Source organism: Pseudomyrmex gracilis, unplaced genomic scaffold (assembly GCF_002006095.1).
Source record: "Pseudomyrmex gracilis isolate BER0280 unplaced genomic scaffold, ASM200609v1 scaffold_56, whole genome shotgun sequence".
In the NCBI taxonomy this organism is placed as follows: domain Eukaryota; kingdom Metazoa; phylum Arthropoda; class Insecta; order Hymenoptera; family Formicidae; genus Pseudomyrmex; species Pseudomyrmex gracilis.
This window is the reverse complement of record NW_018020640.1, coordinates 38621-62046: the sequence shown is the minus strand read 5'-3', so window position 1 is coordinate 62046 and position 23426 is coordinate 38621. Positions and strand designations below refer to the sequence as shown.

Here is a 23426-nt window from a genome sequence, read left to right as displayed (position 1 = left end):
ACAATTCATCGCGACCAATGTTGCGTATACTCGCGTAAACCAAATTGTCCGCATAATAATAAAGCCGAACTTTTGCATAAAATATAAAAGAATCCACTAAAATCCAACCTCCACTTCTCGTTTTAAAAAGCTTTAATTGGTTGATTCTTTTACGTCTTACGCTTCGTGCATTACACAAAAGTTGCGACCAGAAATACATACACAAAAGAGACTTCGCTTGCTATAGTTTTTACAAATTTAAACGTTCGCGCGTAAAATTCATCACCTAGAGCTCGAGCTTTCGGCCCCGTCCAAAAGAGCTCGATTGTTCTAAAAATGTTGACGCGGATGAGAGACGAGCGGTGCGTGCGGAGGAAAGATGTGAAACATTTTTCGAGACGAAATAACAAATCGACGTCGTCGATTTGTAAAAAATCGAACGCAATGAGAAAATCATCGTTGCGTGTATTACGAGCCGAGCGCGCGTATACACACGCGAATGTTTTCTTCCCGCGTCCGACGTTATTCAGGTAGGTATATGAGAATAAAAAGATGTTCTCCTCGAAGAGAGAAGCGCGCGCCGACCACAAGCGCGCCGCGGCGACCTCACACTGCGAGTGCGGACCAATGGCCTCGGCCAACGAACGCTCTCTCGGACGTACTCGGCATCCATCCCGATCCACCCTGTCCCGAGCGGTGTGCGCAGCAGCATTACACAGTGCGAGTTAACTATATAACACACAAGCTCGGTTTTCACAGTGCGATGCCGGTGCCGTTTGTATGGCGGAGCTGCTCTTTTCTCGCGTCCGCAAGAGAGTTGAATTTCGAGTGCTCGACGACGCTCGCGCACGGCGCGTGCAAATGTTACGGATCGAAACGCGCGCCCCCGTATATAAGCACGTTTTCCATTTTGCACGCGAGCTCTACGCGCCCGTAGTTTACCGCACTATCTCTTTTTCTCTCTTTTTTTCCCGGGGTCCGATGGCGCTACATGGAAACATAAGGAGGAGGAGAGGGTATAGCGCGCGCATTGCTGTCGTAGTCTGTCGACTCCTCGGAATCGAGCGGGAATAAACTGGAGAGTGCGCGCGCGAGGTACGCTGCTGTGCGATGCTTTTTGCTCGTGACGCCGGTGCTATGCCAGTATAAATATTATCCTCGCAAATTTTCTCTCTCTCTCTCTCTCTCTTCCTCGATCAACAGTCAAACCCCTTGTTGCTTCGTTGCTGGTCGCGACGCGAGCGTTAATTCCGTGCGTTTCTCGTTGAGTTCGGTGCGTTTTTCAACGAGTGACTACATAGCAATATCGCAATAATTGCGAAAACCTTAGAATACATTGGGAGCATTCTGTGTGAACTCTTGCAGGATGCGAAACGCGTCCAATCGGTCCAATTGAGTCGCGGTGATCCGAGTCCGCTCTGTCATCTGGTTCCAGGAAAAGGGGGGAGAGTGAGAGAGAGAGAAAGAAGGGACTATATCCGCACACGAGTGAGCGAACTAAGCGAGGGATCCGACTGTGGTGTGCACATGTGTGTGTATGTGGTATGGCTCGTCGTCGGTGGTTCCTCGCCGCCTTTATTACAGTGAAACCCGAATACATGCGCGCCCCTCTCGTTTGACCGGCCTACCGCCATCGTAAAGCTGCGTTCACACGTGAAATTGATTTTCGCGGAAGGATTGTCATTATCCGGTCGTTGCACGCCGAGAGTTGCATTATCACGGTTAATGAAAACCAACGTTGGCCGTTCGTCCACTCAGCTTTTAGGTAAGTTGTCTCATCGATAAGCGAGTGTACTCAATGAAAATGACATTAATACAAAGCGATATGTCAAAATTTTCCGGTCGCAATATTTGCGCGATTTGTAATAAGAAATAGATGCTAAACAAAGCGCGTATATGCAACTTTATGACATCGTCACACAGCGTGTGTATTTGTTTTTTTTTTAATAAAAATTCTAAATTCTAAATTTTGTACAAATGATTATTTTGTGAGATAATTTTATAAGATGTATAATTAAATGTTATGGAATGTTTTTTAATAATGTGTGTGTATATGACATTTGTATGATTCTTGTCGGAAATTTTGAATTACGTGACGTTGCACATTTATTTTTTTAAATTGTAAACAGACAACGTCTATGTGTATGTGTGTGAGATCCGAGTCTATATGTATGCGCTACACGTGTTTTGTGCTGCGCGCTTCTCGCATCATTTGCTGCATCTCTAATAGCGAGTGCGAGTGTAAAATTTTCTTTGTTCAGTCATTCACGCCGATGTGAACGTCGCTTAGGTCAGGTGTGCGTGCACAAAGAAGCATCCTTCTCGATGATGCATCTCGCGGTTGCAACTTGCCGCAACGGAAACGTGTCTCCTTCTTGTATCGCGATTCTTTGTGTATTCTCCGAAGATAATAAGATTTTTTTTTAAAGAATTTTGCAGCGTACACCTGAGTCGCAATAACTTTGCACGCGCTACGCGATTTGTTATACCTTAGCGCGTACATGTAATATTTTTTTAAATAGGTATTTAAAATTAAATGTTTGCTTAATTGTCGCCTGAATTAATGGCATTTATACATGAATATTGCAATATTGTAATTCCTGGGATGACTTCGCGTCGGCCTGTTTTTTTGTAGACTTATAAAAGTCCAGAAAAGTTTTTCGTTAGTAGCGGCGTAATATATAACTTAACACTAAACGCTAATGAGTGACTAACGGGGATATTAACCCTTGATGGACAGACCTCAAAAATGACCTACGAGTCGGACAGACTGGGTCTGAATTGAGACTCGAATTTAAAATCGAATATCTTCGCGAAAAATCAGTATTGTTTTTTTCAATTTCGTTTTTTTTTTTTTTAAATTCGAAGTTTGATTCTGTGTCGATAAAAAAAAAAAAACAATTTAAAAATCTCTAGTAGTTCCGATGATACAAGCGTTTAAACTAATTTTGAGAGAGAAATGCCGATGCGCAAGTTTTGAACGGGTCTGAAAAACCCATGTCTGTCGGCGAAGGGTTGATTAAAAAAATAGGATATAGCACAAGATTAATTCGGTTAATACAAGTTTTAATGACAGTTATACAGAAAGTTATTTGTCCGCGTACGAGAATGCTAATGGATCATTTATTATAATTGCAGCCAGGCTGGACGATCATAGTCGAATGCAGCTGGGCTCAGCATGCCCTCTAAGAAGCAATACAACCTCGTACATAATGACGAGTACGACACGCGAATACCGCTTCACAGCGAGGAGGCGTTCCACCGTGGCATCGTGTTCCACGCCAAGGTAATCTGGAGTGATTTCTTATCCACTTCAGTCCACTACGGATATCTTCTGGTTGTTATTAAGGCACATCTCGAACATCTTGCAGGAAGGTCTTGCTCAAACTCATGTAAAATTTTATCGATAATATATTGTTGTGCTCTATTAAAAAGAGCTATTTTGTAACGCAATTAGAATGTACTATAAATTTCTAATTGCAAAATCATTCTTGTATATTGCACACTTTTTTAGGGAATGTAGCTCTCTAACGGTCGATAGACCATTTCTCTCTCTTTTTCTCTCTGTTTTCTCTCACGTTAAAGGAAAATGTATGTCGACTATATAAACGTTTGGTTTCTTCTAACGGCAATGAGAAAAAAAAAAACGCATCTGCTTTGACTCGCGGAGAATGAATTTTGCACTTTTTTTTTATCATATATATACCATTTTGATGTACTTGACACATTTCAATATTGCGGTGTGCACATCGATCTGGCAGACAAAGGAAGCAAATATAGGCACACTGTGAGATGTCTTTAAATAGCCCGCGGCTTCGATATTTCTAACAAATTGTGAAAATAATGTGGCAAATGGAGAAAGAGAGAAGTGGGACACAACCATTTCTAACAATAGGCAATAACGACCTAGTCAGTGATCTTTTCGCTACGGAAATAAATAGCTTACGGACGGATGTAAACTACCGCTCTTACACCGGGAATGTTAACTGATTAATCTGAAAAAAAAACAAAAAAAAAGAACATTCCGTCTTCGCAAGAATAGGTTTATCTCACTTTTTCTGCGCGTGACGAAATTGATTCGAGGAACTCAATACGCCGGCTCGTGAGCAATCCGGAATAATAATATTTGGACGTCGTCGATGGTGCAACAATTGCGACGACAGCGCGATACCGGCGACTTATTTTTGGATGACGCCGGCCACACCAATGTTCGGTGTGACGTCATCATATCGTGCACGTGTTTATTTCAGTGAATACTTCTTCTGAGAAAGGTTAAAGTTTTTGCGTGTGGGACGCGGCGGTTTTGTTGGTAAATTTTACACCACGGCAAAATCGCACAATACGAAATTGTGCATTTGGTTTGCATCGTCGTCGTTGTCGTTGTTGCCATTTGCGCGGAAATTCATGGCAGCTAAAACATGTTCCTGAAAGGATGTAAAGAGACAAAAGCACAATATAATTTTAATACTTAATTTCGGTGTACAAAGATGCAGCGAAAAATATATATTTTTTTTATAATACATCATCAGTAACTTTCTATGTATGTTCTCGCAGTTTGAAAAGTGAATATTCACACATGCGCGCGCGCGCGCGCGCGTACACGCACAAGCTCTTGGTAGTCAGTAGAATAAATGCAGATCAATATGTCATGGAAAGTTTAGCCATTAATATTGCATACACATGCAAAGCACCATACGCATTTGTCACAGAATTGTCAAATGAAACACACACAGACTAGACAATAGAATTATTTCTATTTAGCTACGTTGATTTATAACAAGTGTTTTCGCATAATCAAGAATTATGTGTAAATGATCGATTTCTTATCTAAGATACGATGAACTAAGGCGTGATGAGATTTTTTAGTTACGTATATATGTACATAAAATAATTCAATTACGGTTATCGATTGCAAATTCACGAAGAAACCGTTCCTTACCGTGCGTGCTGAACGTGCGTGGGAGAGCACCACGTGTGCGTTGAATTACCCTAACACGTGGCTAAGACCATCACTTCAATGGGGGAATTCTAAATACAGATCTCGACCATAGTGCTCCACCATTGTATATGATTATGGCAACGTAACTTAACTGCATGCGTTCTGCGTGTATACACACGGAAAGGTTTCGTTCCACGTGACGTTCCTTTCTCTCAAAATCTTACTATTCTAATTCTTGTCCTGGAAATGGTTATGTGTGCGTGTGTGTGTGTAAGAGAGAGAGATAGAGATCACAAATATTTAATTTTTACTTTCTACATTTTTACAAGATAATGTCTTTTAAATTAAACAATAATTTATTATATTCATATTTTTCTGTTCACAAGTTGAAAGTCTTTATAGACCAAGATGTTAAAGTGATTCGTGAGATTTTTTTAACAAATTCTACCATACTTCTGTTTCAGTTCATTGGTTCAATGGAGGTTCCACGACCGACTAGCCGAGTGGAGATCGTGGCGGCGATGCGGAGTATCCGCGTAAGTATATAATATCCGTAACAGCTAATTAGCACATGTGACATCTTCGTGTGTCGTTTTGATTAATTTGGATTCGTGTTACCCACCAGTATGAGTTTAAGGCCAAAGGGGTCAAGAAGAAGAAAGTAACGCTGGAAATCTCAGTAGACGGATTAAAAGTGACCTTACGAAAAAAGAAGGTAATTTTTTTTCGGAGAATATTACAGAAAAAATTGTCAATATACAACATCAATGTCAAATATATATTGTTTGCTTTTTACGAATGTTACGGGAAAAATCATTGTGTTCATTCGGTGATGAGCATTTCGTAACGGTTGCAATTTATAACGAGAAATGATTTTGGACAAGCGCCACATTGTATTCATACTGATGCACACGGATTGTATATTCTCGATACTATACTTATACACACCGACATAGAAGTAATAGCCAATAGTGGTTAACGTTATTCTCGAAGTAATGACTGTGTTTATCACCATTTGTTTTCGCAGAAGAAGCAACAGCAGTGGATGGATGAGAATAAAATTTATCTGATGCACCATCCAATTTACAGGTAAGATCAATTTGCATTTTTTTAATACAATTTAAACGGAAGGGAGGGAGAGAAATAGAGCGAAACAATAGATAATTTTTCTAAATTTCACGTGACGCACACACAATTTTTGTTTAATTAAATCAGAAAATAAATCTGCTTTTCAGGATATTCTACGTCTCGCACGATAGCCATGACTTAAAAATATTTAGTTACATTGCTCGCGACGGAAGTAGCAATACTTTTAAATGTAATGTCTTCAAATCTAGCAAAAAGGTAAGCGTTTACAAATTTCAGACTTGTATAGTGACAATTCGATCAATTGTCGATATCATCGAGTTTTCTACATATCGGACCTCATTTCGCGTACTAAGTTACAAAGAAGTGGAAGAAAAAGAATTACTATAGACACTTGCTGTTCTTTTATTTTTACAAACTTTGATTTTGTAAATTTGTTTTATTATTGTTGCATACAGTTTTGTGTTATTTATGTACGTAAACAAAAAATTGTCAAAGTCGTTTACACAAGTGACGCAACCGAGAGAGCAAAAAACGCGAGAATTTCGGCTAAACAACACACACACTCCTATTTTTCTATTTCTGCGGTGTTCGTTCCGCATGCGCGATAGCAGCCGGCGTAAAATTACGTCGCACACGTGCGTACATACGAGTTCACGACAATTTACGCAGCCCCGCGTCGTCTGTCGCCTGGCGCTTTATCAACTTACGTTATTGTAAATCTATAAATAAACGTACCGTCTTCTTGACGCATTTTCCCCGCACGCATCTCTCGCTGATCTTTTCCCTGTTGCGAAGACGTTTGCCGAGGGTAGGGTCGGGCACGCTGCTGCATCCCTGTCGAAGTAAGAAGATATTTTCGCTTTTACGTGGGCGGAGGGATGGCCCGATGAAGTCACGACGGTGAAGAAGCACGGGGTGTGGAGGACGTGTACAGTTTTGTCGTGTATTTGCAGTAGTGGCCCGATGCGCTGTTTGGCACCGATTATTAAAATAGTATAGACATGATCTTTCACGAAATCGGCTATTGGCGTCTAACGGCAGCTCTTAAATATCGAGAAACTTGTTTAATATTTCGCAACAAAGAAAACTCAGCATGCACGCACACACACACACACACACATACTCTTTATAATATGTGCGAGTATAAAATGCTTATCTTTAGTAATTTATTACACAGTAGATATATAAAACAAAACAAATTTCTTTTCCTTCTGCAATTTATACATGGCATTTTTATTTTGTATTAATATCGTTACGAGAATAAAATTTCCACATATTTTTATCATGATAAATAAAAATAAAAAATAAAATAAAATAAAAAAACAAATTTTACTTTCCTGCATTCCGAGTTTTCTCGCATACCGTTTTACCGTTGTGATAACATTTTTTTAAACATTGGTTTAATAATTAAAGATGGAGTTTTTCGTTCGTCTTCTTTTTGATCATTAGGGATTCCGGTCTCTTTCGAAATCTGGGTGAATCCAGAAATAACTAGGCGATCACTAGGAGACGATATATCTAGGATATCGCAAAAATATCTGCTCTCTGACCGAAATTTAAAACTCGCGTTATCGAGCGACAGTTTCAAAAAAGGGGTTTTATTAGTTATTTACTGTTAACATATTATCCCAATTGTGTGTTCGCCGTTTTTCAAAAAGTTTCAACTATTACACTTTCAGCTTTCCGAGAACAAATACAGCCACGCGTGTTCTCACCTCCAACGAATTAGAATTTTTTGTTCACTCGTGAAAGAGAAAAAAACGTGGGTTCCAATTTAAATTGAAGTTCCACGTAAATTTTGCTTCTTAGGCTATATATATATATATATATATATATATATATATATATAGCCTAAGGAGATATATATATATATATATATATATATCTCCGTGTGTGTAAAATCACATATTCTTGTTATTGATCACCCCCTTGTACCGGCAGCTTATACCTATACCCACTTATTTCACGCTCTGCTTTATATAGTTTGCGCATTCGATTAATACAATACTTTTGCGTATTCCGTCGGATTTATATTACCCGCAGATATTCAAAGGATTTTTACAAACAAAGTTCGCAATATACATTTTTTGATCGATGCGTAATACTTGAGAACTGTATAAGATAATGCACGAATTGTATCACAGAGAAACACTTTCTTTCACACACGCATAACACGTCCGGTCTAAGGACTATCTAGGTCTCTCGAAGCAAATCGATCGTTTCGTGATTTGTTGCATCATTGATGTATCACGGAAATTTTATGCATTCCGGATAAATTTAGAGTTGCAATGTGTTTTTTTCCGCTTCATTCTTGTTACAAGTATAGACTCTTTTCGCTCGTACTCGGGGTCAAATTTGGATGTGTAATAAATTATGCGGAAGAAAAGAAAGAGAGAGGGAGAGAGAAAAAGAAAGAGAGAGAGAGAGAGAGATGAGAGAGATGGAAAAGTGCCATTGAGCGGACCGAATGCGAGAATATTAATGCACTTATAAATAAACCAGAAGGAAAAATCCAGCGCGAAGCGCGTAGAGCACAGCATGCGCGTTTCTGTACGTTACCGGCCAAGAAACCACGGTAGGATGCCGTACGGTTAACTTCGGCTCTCGCGCTCTCCGCGTTTGACGAAGCTTTTATATACAAACCGGCGCGATATCGTCGTCGTCGTCGTCGTCGTCTTCCTTTCTCTCGTTTTGTTGCTCCCCGTGGTTTCCGCGTTTTCTCACACGTTCCTCTTCTCGAACGGACATATATAATATGAGTCTGCAGGCGCAACGATGCGTAAAAACATGGGACGATCTCGTCGGTATTTGTCAGAACAGCGCCTAGTTCGCGATGAAGTAGTGATTCTGTGCGAGCAACGTGGCTTTTCTCTATCCGGAGATTAAACACTCCGCGTTGCGGTTGATCGAAACGGTCGAGCGAAAACCGAGACGTGCACCGAGTGACAAGCGAGTGGAAATAGGATCGTTTGATTACGGGATATGATCTCTGTAACATGACAGCGCTTGGTAAGAGATTTGTTCGCGGCGACACGTAATAAAACGATACGCGCAATAAAGAAAAAAAAAAAAAAAACAGTGATTCTATTGACCAAGTAGTGATACGTAAAAAAAATATGTGATAATTACCACACATGTTTATATATCTTAATACATTTTTTATGTAATTAGTAAAGAGAAGTGTAACTCGCGCTCGGAACATTCTGTATTATAAAAAAAAGAGAAAAAAAAAGAAAACAATTTAAAATAACTTATTCAACATTTTTTTCACGATACCAGAAACTTTATTTATTTTAATTTACTTGTGATAATTTGATATTTGATGATAAATATTTCTTGTATCGAATTAATTGTTACATGCGAAAAATTTCGATCGTATGCGCAAATCTTGACGAGAACTATTACGAGCTTCTCATAATAGTTTCCAAATTACGCACAATTTAGCAGGGAATTTGCCAGATCAAAATTACGGGTGACTATTTATAATTGAAAACGTCGCGCGAGAAACACTAGATGTCAATATCAATTCTTTGAACCTACCTGGTAAAATGTACCGGGTAAAATTGTAATCTCGGGCGTATGCTCGGGCAAATTAAATAAATGCACTCGAGAAAAGCGGACACACGCGGAGAGACGATGACGTTTTCTCTCTCGTAAAAAACACAGACGTATTTTAAAATAATGAGAATTTACGTCAGTGGTTCTCTCATAAGTGTCGAGAGAAATTTATCATTGTTGATTCGTTAGCTTACAAGTAATTGATTTCTTTAGTGTCAAAGATCTCATTTCACAGATTCAGATTAAAAAAAAAAATCTAATATCTTTTTTAACACTTCACGTAGTACATGTTCGTACACTTTAGCTACGGAATCGTACGGCATATAAATATCTCACATGTGTTTTTTATGGCCTCGACAAGCTGAAATAAGTTCAAAGAGATTCTCAAAGTAAACGTTTTGATGTTATGGCCGTAACGAACTGACGAATCATCTAAATAAAAAAATATTAAAAAAAAAAAATGTAGAGATCTCGCGATGGATGACAACATCCGCTACTGTGAATCTTACGCTGCGCGTAATATCTTGGAAGCAGACACGTTAGAAAATATTGAGCGATGCTGAAAAACTCGCCCAAGTCGGCAATGGCTTCGACCGAGTGTCCGATACCATCGAGTCCTGGTCCTGGAAGTCCTCTGGGTTTCGAAACAACATCAAGACCGCGCAAGAAACTCTCGTTCAAAATGCCGGAGACTTTCAGTTGGAAAATGCGCAAGTCGTTGACACGACCGAGATTGATACACGCGCAAAATAGCTTCGATCTCAGCTTTGACGAAAATCCATTCGAGGAGGAAAACGAGAATCTCGACGAGCTCGAGGTAAAAATCACTCGCGTTGCCTGTTTGTGTAAAATGTATTTTATTTTAAAAACTACACCGCCTTATCTCTTGAATTTTAAAATTATTTAACAATGTCCGAATGTAGGAAGCTCGCTGATATATAATGTGTAGATATAATCTCATATAGATGTATAGTCTAAAATTGTATTGTAACGTTTATATTTATTATTTACACATATGTATTTGTGAATGTATGTCGTAAATATTTAATTAGAGTCAAGCAATGAGAGTGGTCAGAACAGTTGGCCAAGCTTTCGAAGTGTGCCATAAATTAAGTATAAACAACACTACGGAAGATCGTGATCGAGGAGACAAAGACGGGGGGGAGAATCATGGCGAGAATTACGGTGATGTTTACGAGGACCAAGATGAAATTCCTAATGAGCAGCAACAACCTTCTCCGTCACCAGTACATAAAGGTGAATATATAAGATTTTTAAATAATCGAAGCGTTTATTTCATCGGAAGAAAGAGTAGAAGAAAATGATCACACATCGTCTTGTTGTTGCAGACATATCATTGTTAGGAGATACTGAAGATTTGGTTCCCGAGCAAACATCCGTCACCTGTCTGCTTCGATCACACGATGGACCGGCGACAACGACCTCTACCTCACCAGTTAGACAGTCGCCATCGGTAAATTGCATAATTGCGAATATAACATAAATAAATTATGCTATTTTTAAATAGAGAAGTGTTTCTTACACGGCATTACTTACGACTTTTCAAAAGTGTTGTTGATCTACAATTTGAAACACTCTATTTTGCAGCAATAATTCACTACGTAATTTGTTTTCGTATCTCTCTTTATATTCTCTCTCTCTTTTTATGTCTTCACATAAGAAGGTATTGATTTAGTTTATTTTTTGTTTCTATAGGGCACGGTGACCTCCGAGTGTGGAGGTTTATTGGCGGGAGGCGAATTAACAGCCCTGAAACATGAAATACAGCTTCTACGTGAACGTTTGGAGCAGCAGAGTCAACAAACCAGAGCTGCCGTTGCCCATGCGCGACTTCTTCAGGACCAGCTGGCGGCGGAAACGGCAGCACGCGTCGAAGCTCAGGTATAAATAAGTGAATCAATTACTCGACGCACGTAAATATTTCGCTAACACTTGTCCGTTCACGATTTATCATCATTTAGTGATGATAAAAACTTAACTTATGTCTATCACAATAGTGAAACGTTCACACGTATATATGGATATATATGGATATATATTTTATATACGTATACGTACACATGTGTACATATATATGTACATATGTATTTAACACAAACAATTCTCTGTTAAAAGCTTCTAATGATAGAAACGCTTTTTCTATTTTTTAAAATCATATTTATTTGTAAATAATTCTATCAGTAAAAAATAAAAATTTTACTTTATTATATATCTATGAATGTATACGAATGTTTAGGCGAGGACACACCAACTTCTAGTGCAAAATAAGGAATTGCTAGAACATATCAGTGCGTTAGTGAGTCATCTGAGGGAGCAAGAACGTGTTTCTGGCAGCCACGTCACCTCGCAGTCACAAATACCGACGTCTGCGTCCATGCAACAAAGTGCACCGGTTTCTGACTTATCAAATCTCGGCCAGGTAACGCTCTACCGAATTCCATGACACGAATGTTCTGGTGGAGTTTGGAACAGAAGCACAGACTGATCGAAACGTCGTTGCATCTCAATTAACGTTTAACAAAATGCATCTTGTACTTTTTTAACGTCTTTTGTACTGATTTTTCCCTTTTTTTAACTTTATAATAAAAACCGTTTTATACACATTTTCTGTTTTGCACTCACTACACTACACCGGCGATTGTGTTTATCCCTTGAATAAAAAAAAAACATATTCCTCCGTTACGCTCTGATGACTTAGCGATGCACGCACTATGTTTTAGGCGTTTTCGTTTGGTGCTGATAAGACGTCAACGGCGAAAACTGCCGTGGCCTCAACTATTTGCATTTTTTGCGCGAATATTTGCGCTTCGACCCTCGAAACGGCGCAAAAGTTTCAAGTCTGAAAGATTGCCGATTGAAACTTACACTAACACCGATAAAAGTAACAGGGGAGGGGGGGAGCGAAACAGTTTTGTACATTGCGAGTGATTTGACGCAGTGCGTTGCATACATATATATATATATATATATTTTTTTTTTTTTTTTAATTACTGACACGTATTGAGATATCTGATAGCAAAAAATGGATTTCGTGCTAAGATATGACTAATCCACTAACTACTAAGCACCAGTATGACGGTGTTGTCTAACAGGTCTTTTCACGGGATTTTGGAGTACGTGCTGCCAACAAGTGCTAGGCTAGGTAATGTTTTCACTTATTATTAAATTTTGTTGACAGTAGAAACGATCATAATTGGACCGATCGAAAGATATTCAAGTTTACAATTTTTTACAATATCTAAAAATTATGTCAAGAAGGTAAGGAGAATTATAGAAATACGTAACTACGTATGTATGTTTTTAATTAACGTATTATCAAATATTTTATTTCAATTAGAGATTATATAACAGCTTTTTACATATATTTAGAACGCGAAAACGTGACGATAACTTGGCGTGATATTTACGCTCTCTATTTTCTCTCTCTCTCTCTCTCTCTCTCTCTCTCTCTTTCTTGATACACAATAAAAAAGTTCAAAAAAGAACAAGTTGAAATTTAAAACTCGATGAGAGAATTTAATATAAGAAAAAAGACGACTTTATATCGCGAGTTTCAAAGATCTTGTTTCCCAAACTACGTCTTCTCGAGTAGTGCCAAAGGACCGGTGGACAAAATTCGCCATGGGAATTGGATTCGTCGACTTTTCCATATTCGTATCCACCGGAATCGCTCTATCCGGGCACTCTTGGCGCTATGGGAATCCAGGGCAATAACGCCACCGCGGATCAATTACAATTTCAAACGCAACTGCTGGAAAGGCTGCACAACCTGAGTCCGTTTCAGCCTCAGAGATCACCTTATAACACACCGTCGCCGTATGCGATGGGTCCGAGTTTGCTTCTACCTCCCTGCGGTGGACCAACAGTAAGTAATCCTTTTTTCTCTCAGTAAGTATATACCGAGCTAAACTATAAATATTTTTATTTTAATTATTTTTATTTCAAGTTTAAAGTATTTCAAAATAGAAAGAAAATTTGTTTTGTATTATAGTTTAATGCGGTAAACAGATATTAATCCGCAACGTTCTCGCGCAAAAAAAAAAAAACTGTTTTATTTTGTTAATTTTCGGGAATTTTTCAATTTTATAGAATTCAGCCCAACTATCTCCAAATTCTGCTTCTCTACGAATCTCTCAGCCGAACAGCTTTACTTCATCGCCAGTCATGGCTCATAAACTCGACAACTACGTGACAGATAATTTGGACGCGCAGCAACCTGCTTTCATAAGACCTTTGCCGTGTAACGACAGAAACGTAATTCATTCGACAGCAACCGACGTTAAAGTCAAGCAAGAACTTTTTAATCCGCAAGATGGATCTTGCGACATACCGCCAATAATTCTAGATCCTCCGCCTCAGGGTAAACGCAGTGATAACGAAATGAAGAAATCAAATCCGAAAAGAAATTCAAATGTGAACACGCAGAACAATAAGAACAATATACAAAATCCGAAAACTTTGGCCACCATTTTGCGAACTTCCGGTCCACCGCCTTCTCGCACAACTAGCGCTCGATTACCATCTCGTAACGATGTGATGAGCGAAATGCAACGAACCACCTGGGCTCGTCACACAACCAAATGACTGGATCTAACAATGCATGTATATGCGTTGCAACGGTCTTGCCGCTATATGTAGATAAAATTTGATTTGAAGTCGAGTGGAAGATTTAGAGTTTCCAAATATATTCTAGTAGTTATAAATTATACGAGAGACAACAATTGGCGTGATTTGAAGAACTTTTATAATTTATAAACGGATAACAGGGTTTGCATTTCCTTCTCGATCGCTCAACTCTAAATGTCAATTTTTAATGGTGTAAAATAATGTAAGCTCTCTCCTTCTCATTTACACTTGAAACCGGATCTCTTCTAACAAACCGCCGATCGAACAAATCGCCAAAAAAACAAATTCGTTGCCAATAAAGAAAGTTTGAAAATATTTTTTTACAACACGCTTTTATCAGAAAATTTCTAGGACTCTTCGTTATAGAATTAATAAATCAGTGGTAGATGCAATAAGACTCGTGTGAAAAATATAAAAGTCACCAAATCGCTTTTGTATTTTGGCTTCATCTTGCGGATACCATCAATGGAATGTTTGTATCATACTCAATTGGAACAATAATTGCGCGTTTGCGAAGAAATGAATTGCAATATGTAATTTGTACAATTATCGCGATACTCTTCTATCTATCGAAAGCTGATGGACTTGATGGACTTGTGCCAAAAAAATACCATTTATCCAAAGAGTTTATTTTCATTTATATTTTTAAGTAATGTAAATAAAAATACATTTAATCACAAAGAGTGATAAATATATGTATATGTATATATGTATTTTTTCTATTTTCAATTCTTCTTTTTGTATACGTCTGCATTTGTTTATTTTTTATATTTATCCGCATATACAACGCGCAAATTGTAGCTGACGAAAAATCTCAGTTATATTATTTTAGCACACGCAATCTTTATTGCGACAAAAGGGGCGACACTGTTTGCGTTTTTAATTGTTACCGCACCCGACCACGCAAATTTCAGACTTGAATGTCGGACGATTCTGATTTGTTATCTTATTTGAACGCTCACAAAATATTACACCATCGACGTTTTGGTGGTAGAATGTTTGTCTCAGAAATCGATTAAAAGAAAATAGTTGCGAGACACTCTGTACGTATACATGAAAAAATATAACAATTTTGGAAATTTATTATGAAACTATTTTGAAACTATTCGGGATCGAGATTCCGATCGGAATAATTTCGATACGATTGTCGATTTTTCTTTTCGTTTGAAAGGAAGGACGACAAAAGTCGGAATCCACAGTTCAGAGTGAAATCGATTCCAAGAGGTTTCATAATAGCTACCCAGAGTAACATTTTCTAATTTGCGGAATTCTATTTTTGAGATCTACAAGTTTTCTACTTTTAGCGAGCTTGCCTTTAATTTCGTAAATAGCACATTCGTGGTATAATCTAATATTTCTTGAGAACAAATAATTTTAACGCACGTCAAATTTGCGTGCAAATGAATACAAATGTTTGTTAATGCAATGAAAAAAAAAAACGGGTTGGCGGGGCTTTTAGCGTGCATTCGTTAATGGCAATAGTCATTATGCCAATGGTATTGTTTGTAGACGCGACAGTATACCTGGAGATCGTCACAAGTGTCGGGTCGGATTATTTTCAATGAATATTCGAGTTATTAATTCTTAATAATTGTTCAAACGGATAATTACTTGCATCAAACAGAAAACCAATCGAGTTTTTTTAAGGTGAAGATGCAGACAGAGTGGAGATAAGATATATTACACAATAAATTATATTCACATATTTCTCAAGCAATCAATTGATATTACAAACACGTGATTGTGGACGCGCGTATCTATGACACACTACGCAAGTGACTCGCAATCCATTTCATCGTTGAATCGAACAAAAACTTCTGGTATTTTGAAACCAGACAAGATGTCACGCTCTTTTAAAGCAACATCTTCGTCATTGGCTCTTGTAAGTATTTATTAAAAAAAAAAAAAAAATTATAATAGAGTAAAAATTGTTATAGTACAAAAAATTACAATACTAACAAAAAGCGTTTAGTTTTTCTTGTATATATTTTCTTTCAATTTTGTATATTCAATTAGAATGTACTGTCTGTATTTTAACTGTTGTTAAGCTTTTTTTCATATATAAATATGAATATCTAGAAACACACGTAGTCACAACCGCCTGATGACACTCGGAGTCGCGCCAGCTCCAAGCGAATCTTCTGCGCAGCGCTAATTTTTAACAATTAAAACTGAGATTTTTTTTTAATATACAAAAAATTAGAATTAAATTAGTGCGCGTTATTAATTTTTATTAATATCTGCAGTCTTCTCGGCGATCGATTACAGATAAATCCGTTCGTGACTTTACTTTTCGTATCTTACACAATTTTTGTATTAAAAAAAAAAAAACAAAATTTACAAGTTTAAAGTCTCAAAGAGATTAATTTGTACGTACCTAATCGCTGTGAATATCTCGCAAGCATTAATAAAAATTACATCGAATGATATGCGCGTCAAGGGGAATGATTTTCGTGGATATCGCGTGTAGCACGTGATACGCGATAGTAATCGTTCCTCTCACCCTCTGACGAGAGTGATTACTCGCGAAGGGTGTGGAGTCGCACAAAAGAAACAAGAAATGTATAACGATGGTTATTAATGATGACTCATACTTTCGGTTTTTCTTGTCGTTTATTACAATTTTTCCCTAAAAGTGATTTTTTTACCAAAAAAATTGCATCGCATTTTGACAGTACGCAATATATTGTTGTTTTCTTGTTTGTAATTTAAATTTTACGCGTGAAGAAATAACAAAATCAAACTTCTATACTGAGACAATCAATTTTAAAAAAATAAAGTGTATTGAATATATATATATAAATATGTAAGTATTTGTGAACGCGTGCAAGATTGCAGACGTCAGATTTTCAAAAATGTAAATATTAAAAGAAAATTTATGTGCGCGCGATCAATTTAAGCACATTGATCCGATCTAGACGGTGTATATAAAACATTTGAAAAGGCGTGTCGTGTCACGTGCGACCTCGGAAATTAGAATTACCCTTAAGCACGTGAACGAAGAGATACGAGAGAAGTAGTTCTCCGTACGTGCAGAAAAACAATGCCGAATAACAAATGTCACAAAGAGAAGAAACAAATCGAAGTCGCGCGTGTATATGATTGCGAGTTTTTGAAATAAAAAAAAAAAAAAGATTAATTACTTGCAGAGTGTTTTCTTATCTCAGAATTCTCATCGATAATGTCTTACCGAGAATTAATATAAAAAAAAAAAAAAAAAACAAAGATTCTCCCGATTTCGTTTCGAGCGTAAAATAGGTCTCTCAGGGTCGCTGAGCTCTTCATTACTCGCGTGACTGAAAGAGATCTATATGATCGTTGTTCGAAGACAGTAATTGGCATTTTTCACCCTTTTAGGTGGGTCCGTCGTCGTCCTCATCGCAGCCGCAGCCATCGGCTGGTCGACAGTCGGTTACGTTTGCTATTGTTGAAAGTTCACGCAACGAAGACTCCGAGAAAAAGTTCGAATTGCAAACTGTCGGAACCGAACTCGCGAGATCTCGCAACGACATGCATCGCATTTCTGTTGCCGGTTAGTGCGACGGCGTCAGTACATTAAATTAAATATTTTCACGCGAAATATTGAAGTTTTTTTTTTCATCCGTGTGAATTTAAAGAAACGTGTGATAATTCTTTTCGACAAAATTATTTGCAAACTATATTCTTTTGAATTAACGCACTTTGACTGCCGTGTTACCCGAGTTCGGGTGACACATTGCGTATACAGCTGTTACAGTCAAAGCAATTAGGACAATTAGTAGTTTTTTGTTTTTCATAATTTCATTTTTTTCACATTTTTATTTATTGTTTTAAATAACTTAATTTTTCGATGTTTAATGAACACGTGTGTACGATCAGCGATATCCAAGCGAATGGATCCAGCTGCGGTGTCGACGGAAAAAACGACTTCGGCGGACGGCGAAGGAAACGGCAGCGAGGATGATTATTCGGCGTCGGTTTGTGCGATTATGCAACGACGGAATACGATACGACGGCAAAGCCGACGAAAGCGACGCCCGTCGTCGCCGTTTAACGTCGACGTCGACAATGCGGTTCGCCGTCGATCTTCGGCCTACACCACGAGCTCGGGAGAGTTAGTAGACAGTGACGAGTCGATATCTGAAAGCGCCATTTCTCCTTTCTTATAGTTTTAGTTTTTAGCAAGAAAAAACTATATAATTCTTTTCCGAAATAAATATATTTTTTAATGTAATTTTCTCTTTCTGTCACCTAACGATGACTTGTCCCGTTCGTTGCAAAAACAAAATTAGAAAGATACGTTGGGATTGTATCGAATTGTCTCGGTTTAATTAACATTCAACAGCACGATAATTTCGATGGAGGAGAGCGGCAATCAGGAGCAGATTTTCGAGAATCTCAAATTGCACAAGGAGGTTCTGAGCGGCGTGAAGCAACAACCCTGGTCTCTTCGGCGTAAGATGAAGCTCGTGCGCCAGGCCAAGTCTTACGTTAGACGACACGAGGGCGCATTGCAGGAAAGACTCGCTCAGAGTCACAGCACCAAAGACGTCATAGCGCGCGTCACGATCTTCGCGACGAAAGTAAATGCGGTGTGATTGTTGCGAAAAAAAACAATTGAAGAGTAACGCGTTACACACATCTAATAATGGCAACGCATGAATATATATATATATATACGTGTGTCTATTTTAGAAATGGCAGTACTTCCGACGCGAGCTGATCAATCTACGGACGTGGCTAATTCCCTGGGAGATTCGTATTATGGAAATAGAATCTCACTTCGGATCCGCCGTTGCGTCCTACTTCATTTTTCTCCGTTGGCTTTTCTGGATCAACTTCGTTATCGCGGCCACGCTTGCGACGTTCGTGACAATACCCGAAGTGAGATGTCTTCGCGTTCCGAAGTTTTTTTTTCCGAACGAGAAAGCGAATTAATTAATTAATCTTGTTTGTTAATACATTTGTTTGAAAACGAGTTTACTTCTCTTCCCAACAGATATTGACCGCAAACGCGACGCTAGCCGGCGAGAGAAAACACGTGCCGGAGGAGGAAGCGATTAAATCGAAGCACTTGTTAACTTTGTGGGAATTTGAGGGAGTGCTAAAGTACTCCGCGTTCTTTTACGGATGGTACACCAATCAGGATTCGAACAGAAATTACAGACTACCATTGGCGTATTTCGTTACGAACCTAGTTGTCTACACGTACAGCTTCGTCGCGATCCTGCGCAAGTACCGACTGAAAACTCTGTTTTTGTTTTGCTTCTGAACACAGCTTCTTCTTCTTCTAATGAATTAACATCGTGTCTCATTAAAGTAAAGTCTCTTGAAAGTGTTTGATATTAACTTTTTAAATGAAAATGAGAGAGAGAGAGACAGAGAATCGATTTGTACCTACATCTTTTTTTTTTTCTGAAAGAAGAAGCAAAAACTTCTCAGATTTTCCGAATTTCTTCTCCAACTGTGTTTATTTTTATATCTCTCTGTTTCAGAATGGCGGAAAATTCGCGATTGAGCAAATTGACCGAGAAGGAAGAGGAATATATATTTTCGTGGAAACTTTTCACAGGATGGGATTTTATGATCGGCAATCCGGAAACTTCGCACAATCGTACGGCCAGCATCGTGGTCGGTTTCAAAGAGGCTCTGCTGGAGGAAGCGGAGAAACAGAAAGACAAAAGAAAGTAAGCCGAAACAAATCTCTCTGGACGTGATTACGTACGAGTGTCATTTTTATTTTTTTTCAGAATTTATCGGCATTTTGTTTGTACAGTTGGAAAATCATATCCATGAGAATATTCGTGAACGTGGCGGTGTTGTCGTTACTCGCTTTGTCGGCATACGCCGTGATCAAAGTTGTCGAGCGAAGTATCATCGACTCGCGCAACTGGTGGCGACAAAATGAGATCACGATTGTGATGTCGCTGATCACGTATCTATTTCCGATATTGTTCGAGATTCTCGGTTTTCTTGAAAGTTATCATCCGAGAAAGCAGCTTCGAATACAACTGGCACGGTAAAGACAATAATTTATCAATTTAACGCACATCCGCTATTTAATCGCAACAGAAAATCCGATCGCAACAAAAGCGATGTACCCGGGCGCTGTGCTTTTTCGTTTCAGAATAATGGTCTTGAACTTGCTGAATCTCTACTCGCTGATATTCGCGTTGTTCCATAAAATAGGCACCATGGTACGTTTTTATTTTCAGCTCTGACACAGACGTAAAAAAAAAAAAAAAAAAGGACTATACATAAATTTTTACGTGAAGTACGAAAAAAACCTTGTCTCTCTCTTTACAGAAACACGATCTTTACGGCTATTTAAAACCAACAAGCAAAAATTGCACGTATAAAAACATCCCGTGCGGTAACAAGCTAACGCAACGGATCGCGAAAATGGCATCTTTGAGTCTTTTGGCGAGCAACGTCACCCACTTTCACGCTAAAAGGGAAATCTCAGAATCAAGTACGACTTGACCCGTTTACCTCGAATATTGCCATTAGCGAGACATTAACGCGTATTTCAATCTCGCGTCTTGTTTGTGTTCGACGCGTTAAAAAAAAATTTATGTATTTAGTTTCGAAATTCTCCGACAAAAATTGTATCGTTACCGATCTTCTTCATTTAGCTCTGCCATATGTCGGACAGCAAGTTTTCCTCAATCCTTTGTTTACCGTCGACGCGCTGTACGACGATTTCAACGACACTTACGATTATCCCGACACTTATTACGATATTACGAATTATGATTACGGAACTTCGGACAATGGCGACGAATTGTACACCGCATTTTCTTACAAAGATATTCCAACTACGGATAGCAATCTGACGCATTATGACGCAAGCTCAACTGTAGTTGCCAAGTTTTTAACTAACTCAACAACTGCCGAAAATTTGTATACGAGTTCTATTACCTCGTCCCAGAGCGAAACCGCGCCATCGACAATAATCGAGCAGAATGCGACGGAAGGTTTGTGTTGTTTGTTATCTTTTTGTGTCAGATAAATAAATTTCACAACGGTTATTACACAAGTACGTTATGATTGTATGATTACGTTGATGAGAAACAAAAAAAAATAAAAAAATAAAAATTTTCTCATAACAGAATCATCGGAAATCACTGACGTCGATGTCTTTAGCAAATCGCCAACAATTTCGCTACCGTCAGACAATAAGATATCCGGTAGAAAAGTTAGCGACGCAGCTACAACGATTACAACGTACATCTCGGAAAGTAGCGTTTCTACTTTACGATCGAACGAAGACGCAAATTCGCCTTCGGAAGAAGAGCGCGTGATAATATGTCTCGAAAAAATATGCACCACCGCGCAAACGAATTTAGGTAAATATTTGTCAATTAATTAATTCACTTTATATTAGTCACATTGTGTGTTTAATGGAGTTTTTGGCGAGATTGATAAAATGCGTTCTTATACGCCTTATCTTAGCCAAGTCCTTAGATCAGTTGGATCCGAAGACTCGTAAAAAATTACGTCGATTATGCTGGGAAACTATGTTTGGTCAAGAACTCGCCAAGCTCACCGTCATGGACTTGGTAAGATGCAAAAAAAATAAAAAAGTAAGACAAAAGAGAGAGACGGTTCCGAGTTTTATAATTCTATTTTTTTTTTCTTTAAATAGAAATTATAAATAATATAATTTTATATTTTCGTCGTGCAACTATTTCGTCAGATACTCACTATACTGGCCACCCTCATCATGGATTTCTTTCGCGCCGTTCTCGTGCGTTTTATGAACAACTGTTGGTGTTGGGATCTGGAGAAACAATTTCCGCAATACGGTGACTTCAAGATCGCCGAGAATATTTTACACCTGGTGAACAATCAAGGCATGGTTTGGATGGGAATGTTTTTCAGTCCAGGTCTAACGGTGTTAAATCTCGTCAAACTTGGCATTCTGATGTATCTACGTTCCTGGGCCGTTCTTACGTGTAACGTACCGCACGAGGTGGTGTTCAGAGCCTCCAGGTTTGTTTCTAAAATTATGACTTTTTATAATACGCTATTTATATATATGTATATGTTTATCTTCACGCCCCAACACGCCTCAAATAACTAAATTGCACATCTTTGCAGATCTAACAATTTTTACTTCGCGCTTTTGTTGACTATGCTGTTTTTGTGCGTGTTACCGGTTGGCTACGCTATCGTCTGGGTCGAACCTTCGTCGCATTGCGGCCCGTTCTCCGGATATCCCAAGATTTATAACTTAGCGACGCAAAGTTTGATAAGCACGCTCCCGAAACCGATTCAACGGTAAACATTTTTTATATCATATACGTGTGCAACATTGTTTTTTTTTATAACAATTTAATGTGATTTCTTAGATGTCTCGATTATGTCGCATCGCCCGGTATAATAATACCGCTGATAGTTTTGATGGCGTTAATTATTTATTACATGGCCTCTCTCGCTGGATCTTTGCGAGAAGCGAATAACGACTTAAAGGTACAATAAACGGTGCGGAGCACCGAAGTGTGCAATATTTTCGTCAAATTTGACTGTTGTTTTCTATAGATCAAGTTTTTTTTGTTGTTTATATGCGAATAAAAACAGTGACGAAATGTGTTACATTGCGTTTCAGATGCAACTGCGTCACGAACGTACGGAAGAACGTCGCAAATTATTTAGAATAGCAGGCAAACGACAGAACGTGACGGACACTCCGTTGTCGAGATGGAAAAAGATCCTACCGGCGTTGCCGCAAACCAAAACAGGAATATCTCGAAATTCGGAAGTTGCTGAAAAAAATAACGTACAGACGGAAAGCTCGGGTAGCGATGCGATAGAGAGGAAACAGTTGGCGAACGATGGGAAGTCGTTACGTCACAATCAGACGTCTCGTTGTAACGAAGAGAAACAAAACGAACGAGAAGATAATTCGAAATTAAACGATACAATTTTCAGCAAAACGTATGTGACATTTTTTTAAAATCGCTAACAAGATGAAAGGATTGCAGTAAAAAATATTTCTTATCGATTATATTTCGAATAATGCAAAATAAATTGTTGTTGCAGAATCAGGCCAGATAATTTCGTCGGTTGTTCATGGGATTCGCAATTGAGCGAACAAACGGTGATATCGGAAATTGAGGAGAACGATAAAAGAGGTGAAGTAACGAGCGACATTCGCGAATCCGAATTGAGCAATATTTCCGAAAATCACGATCAACAAACAACGTAATAAACTAAATATAATTAACAAAAA

At 38.4% G+C, this 23426-nt stretch overlaps 2 protein-coding genes across 6 annotated transcripts; both read left to right on the top strand.

Annotated features, from left to right (window-relative positions):
* Nucleotides 1-703: 703 nt before the first annotated feature.
* LOC109853851 (carboxyl-terminal PDZ ligand of neuronal nitric oxide synthase protein) lies at nt 704-14881 on the top strand. 5 transcript variants are annotated; one of them, XM_020426374.1, is made up of 12 exons: nt 704-1744; nt 3118-3265; nt 5383-5454; nt 5544-5633; nt 5946-6007; nt 6154-6262; nt 10618-10822; nt 10915-11039; nt 11282-11467; nt 11823-12005; nt 13179-13451; nt 13676-14880. In XM_020426374.1, exons 2-12 carry the CDS (start codon nt 3158-3160, stop codon nt 14168-14170), a joined length of 1908 nt encoding a protein of 635 aa, XP_020281963.1. In that variant the 5' UTR covers nt 704-1744; nt 3118-3157; the 3' UTR covers nt 14171-14880. The 5 variants fall into 5 exon arrangements, with proteins under 5 accessions (XP_020281963.1, XP_020281964.1, XP_020281965.1 ...); XM_020426375.1 differs by lacking the exon at nt 5544-5633 and having other exon boundaries at nt 13676-14881; XM_020426376.1 differs by lacking the exons at nt 704-1744; nt 3118-3265; nt 5383-5454; ... (1 more) ...; nt 5946-6007; nt 6154-6262 and adding exons at nt 7909-9016; nt 10032-10382 and having other exon boundaries at nt 13676-14881.
* Nucleotides 14882-14931: 50 nt separating this feature from the next.
* On the top strand, nt 14932-23402 carry LOC109853871 (transmembrane channel-like protein 3). Its single transcript, XM_020426411.1, has 18 exons — nt 14932-16094; nt 17570-17744; nt 18071-18305; nt 18537-18774; nt 18887-19075; nt 19191-19426; nt 19687-19878; nt 19968-20210; nt 20319-20388; nt 20498-20663; nt 20827-21168; nt 21304-21540; nt 21647-21753; nt 21891-22186; nt 22295-22474; nt 22546-22666; nt 22803-23131; nt 23237-23402. Exons 1-18 carry the CDS (start codon nt 15972-15974, stop codon nt 23400-23402), a joined length of 3645 nt encoding a protein of 1214 aa, XP_020282000.1. The 5' UTR covers nt 14932-15971.
* The last annotated feature ends 24 nt before the right edge of the window (nt 23403-23426 follow it).

What these genes read in the sequence shown, in the direction of transcription:
- LOC109853851 (XM_020426374.1), top strand. Translation starts at nt 3,158, where the DNA reads ATGCCCTCTAAGAAGCAATACAACCTCGTACATAATGACGAGTACGAC. An exon ending in TCTTCAAATCTAGCAAAAAG is followed by an intron (nt 6,263 to 10,617) that starts GTAAGCGTTTAC and finishes ATATTTAATTAG; the next exon opens with AGTCAAGCAATGAGAGTGGT. An exon ending in CTCCCTGCGGTGGACCAACA is followed by an intron (nt 13,452 to 13,675) that starts GTAAGTAATCCT and finishes TCAATTTTATAG; the next exon opens with AATTCAGCCCAACTATCTCC.
- LOC109853871 (XM_020426411.1), top strand. Translation starts at nt 15,972, where the DNA reads ATGACACACTACGCAAGTGACTCGCAATCCATTTCATCGTTGAATCGA. An exon ending in TTCGTCGCGATCCTGCGCAA is followed by an intron (nt 19,427 to 19,686) that starts GTACCGACTGAA and finishes TCTCTGTTTCAG; the next exon opens with AATGGCGGAAAATTCGCGAT. An exon ending in CGAGCAGAATGCGACGGAAG is followed by an intron (nt 21,169 to 21,303) that starts GTTTGTGTTGTT and finishes TTCTCATAACAG; the next exon opens with AATCATCGGAAATCACTGAC.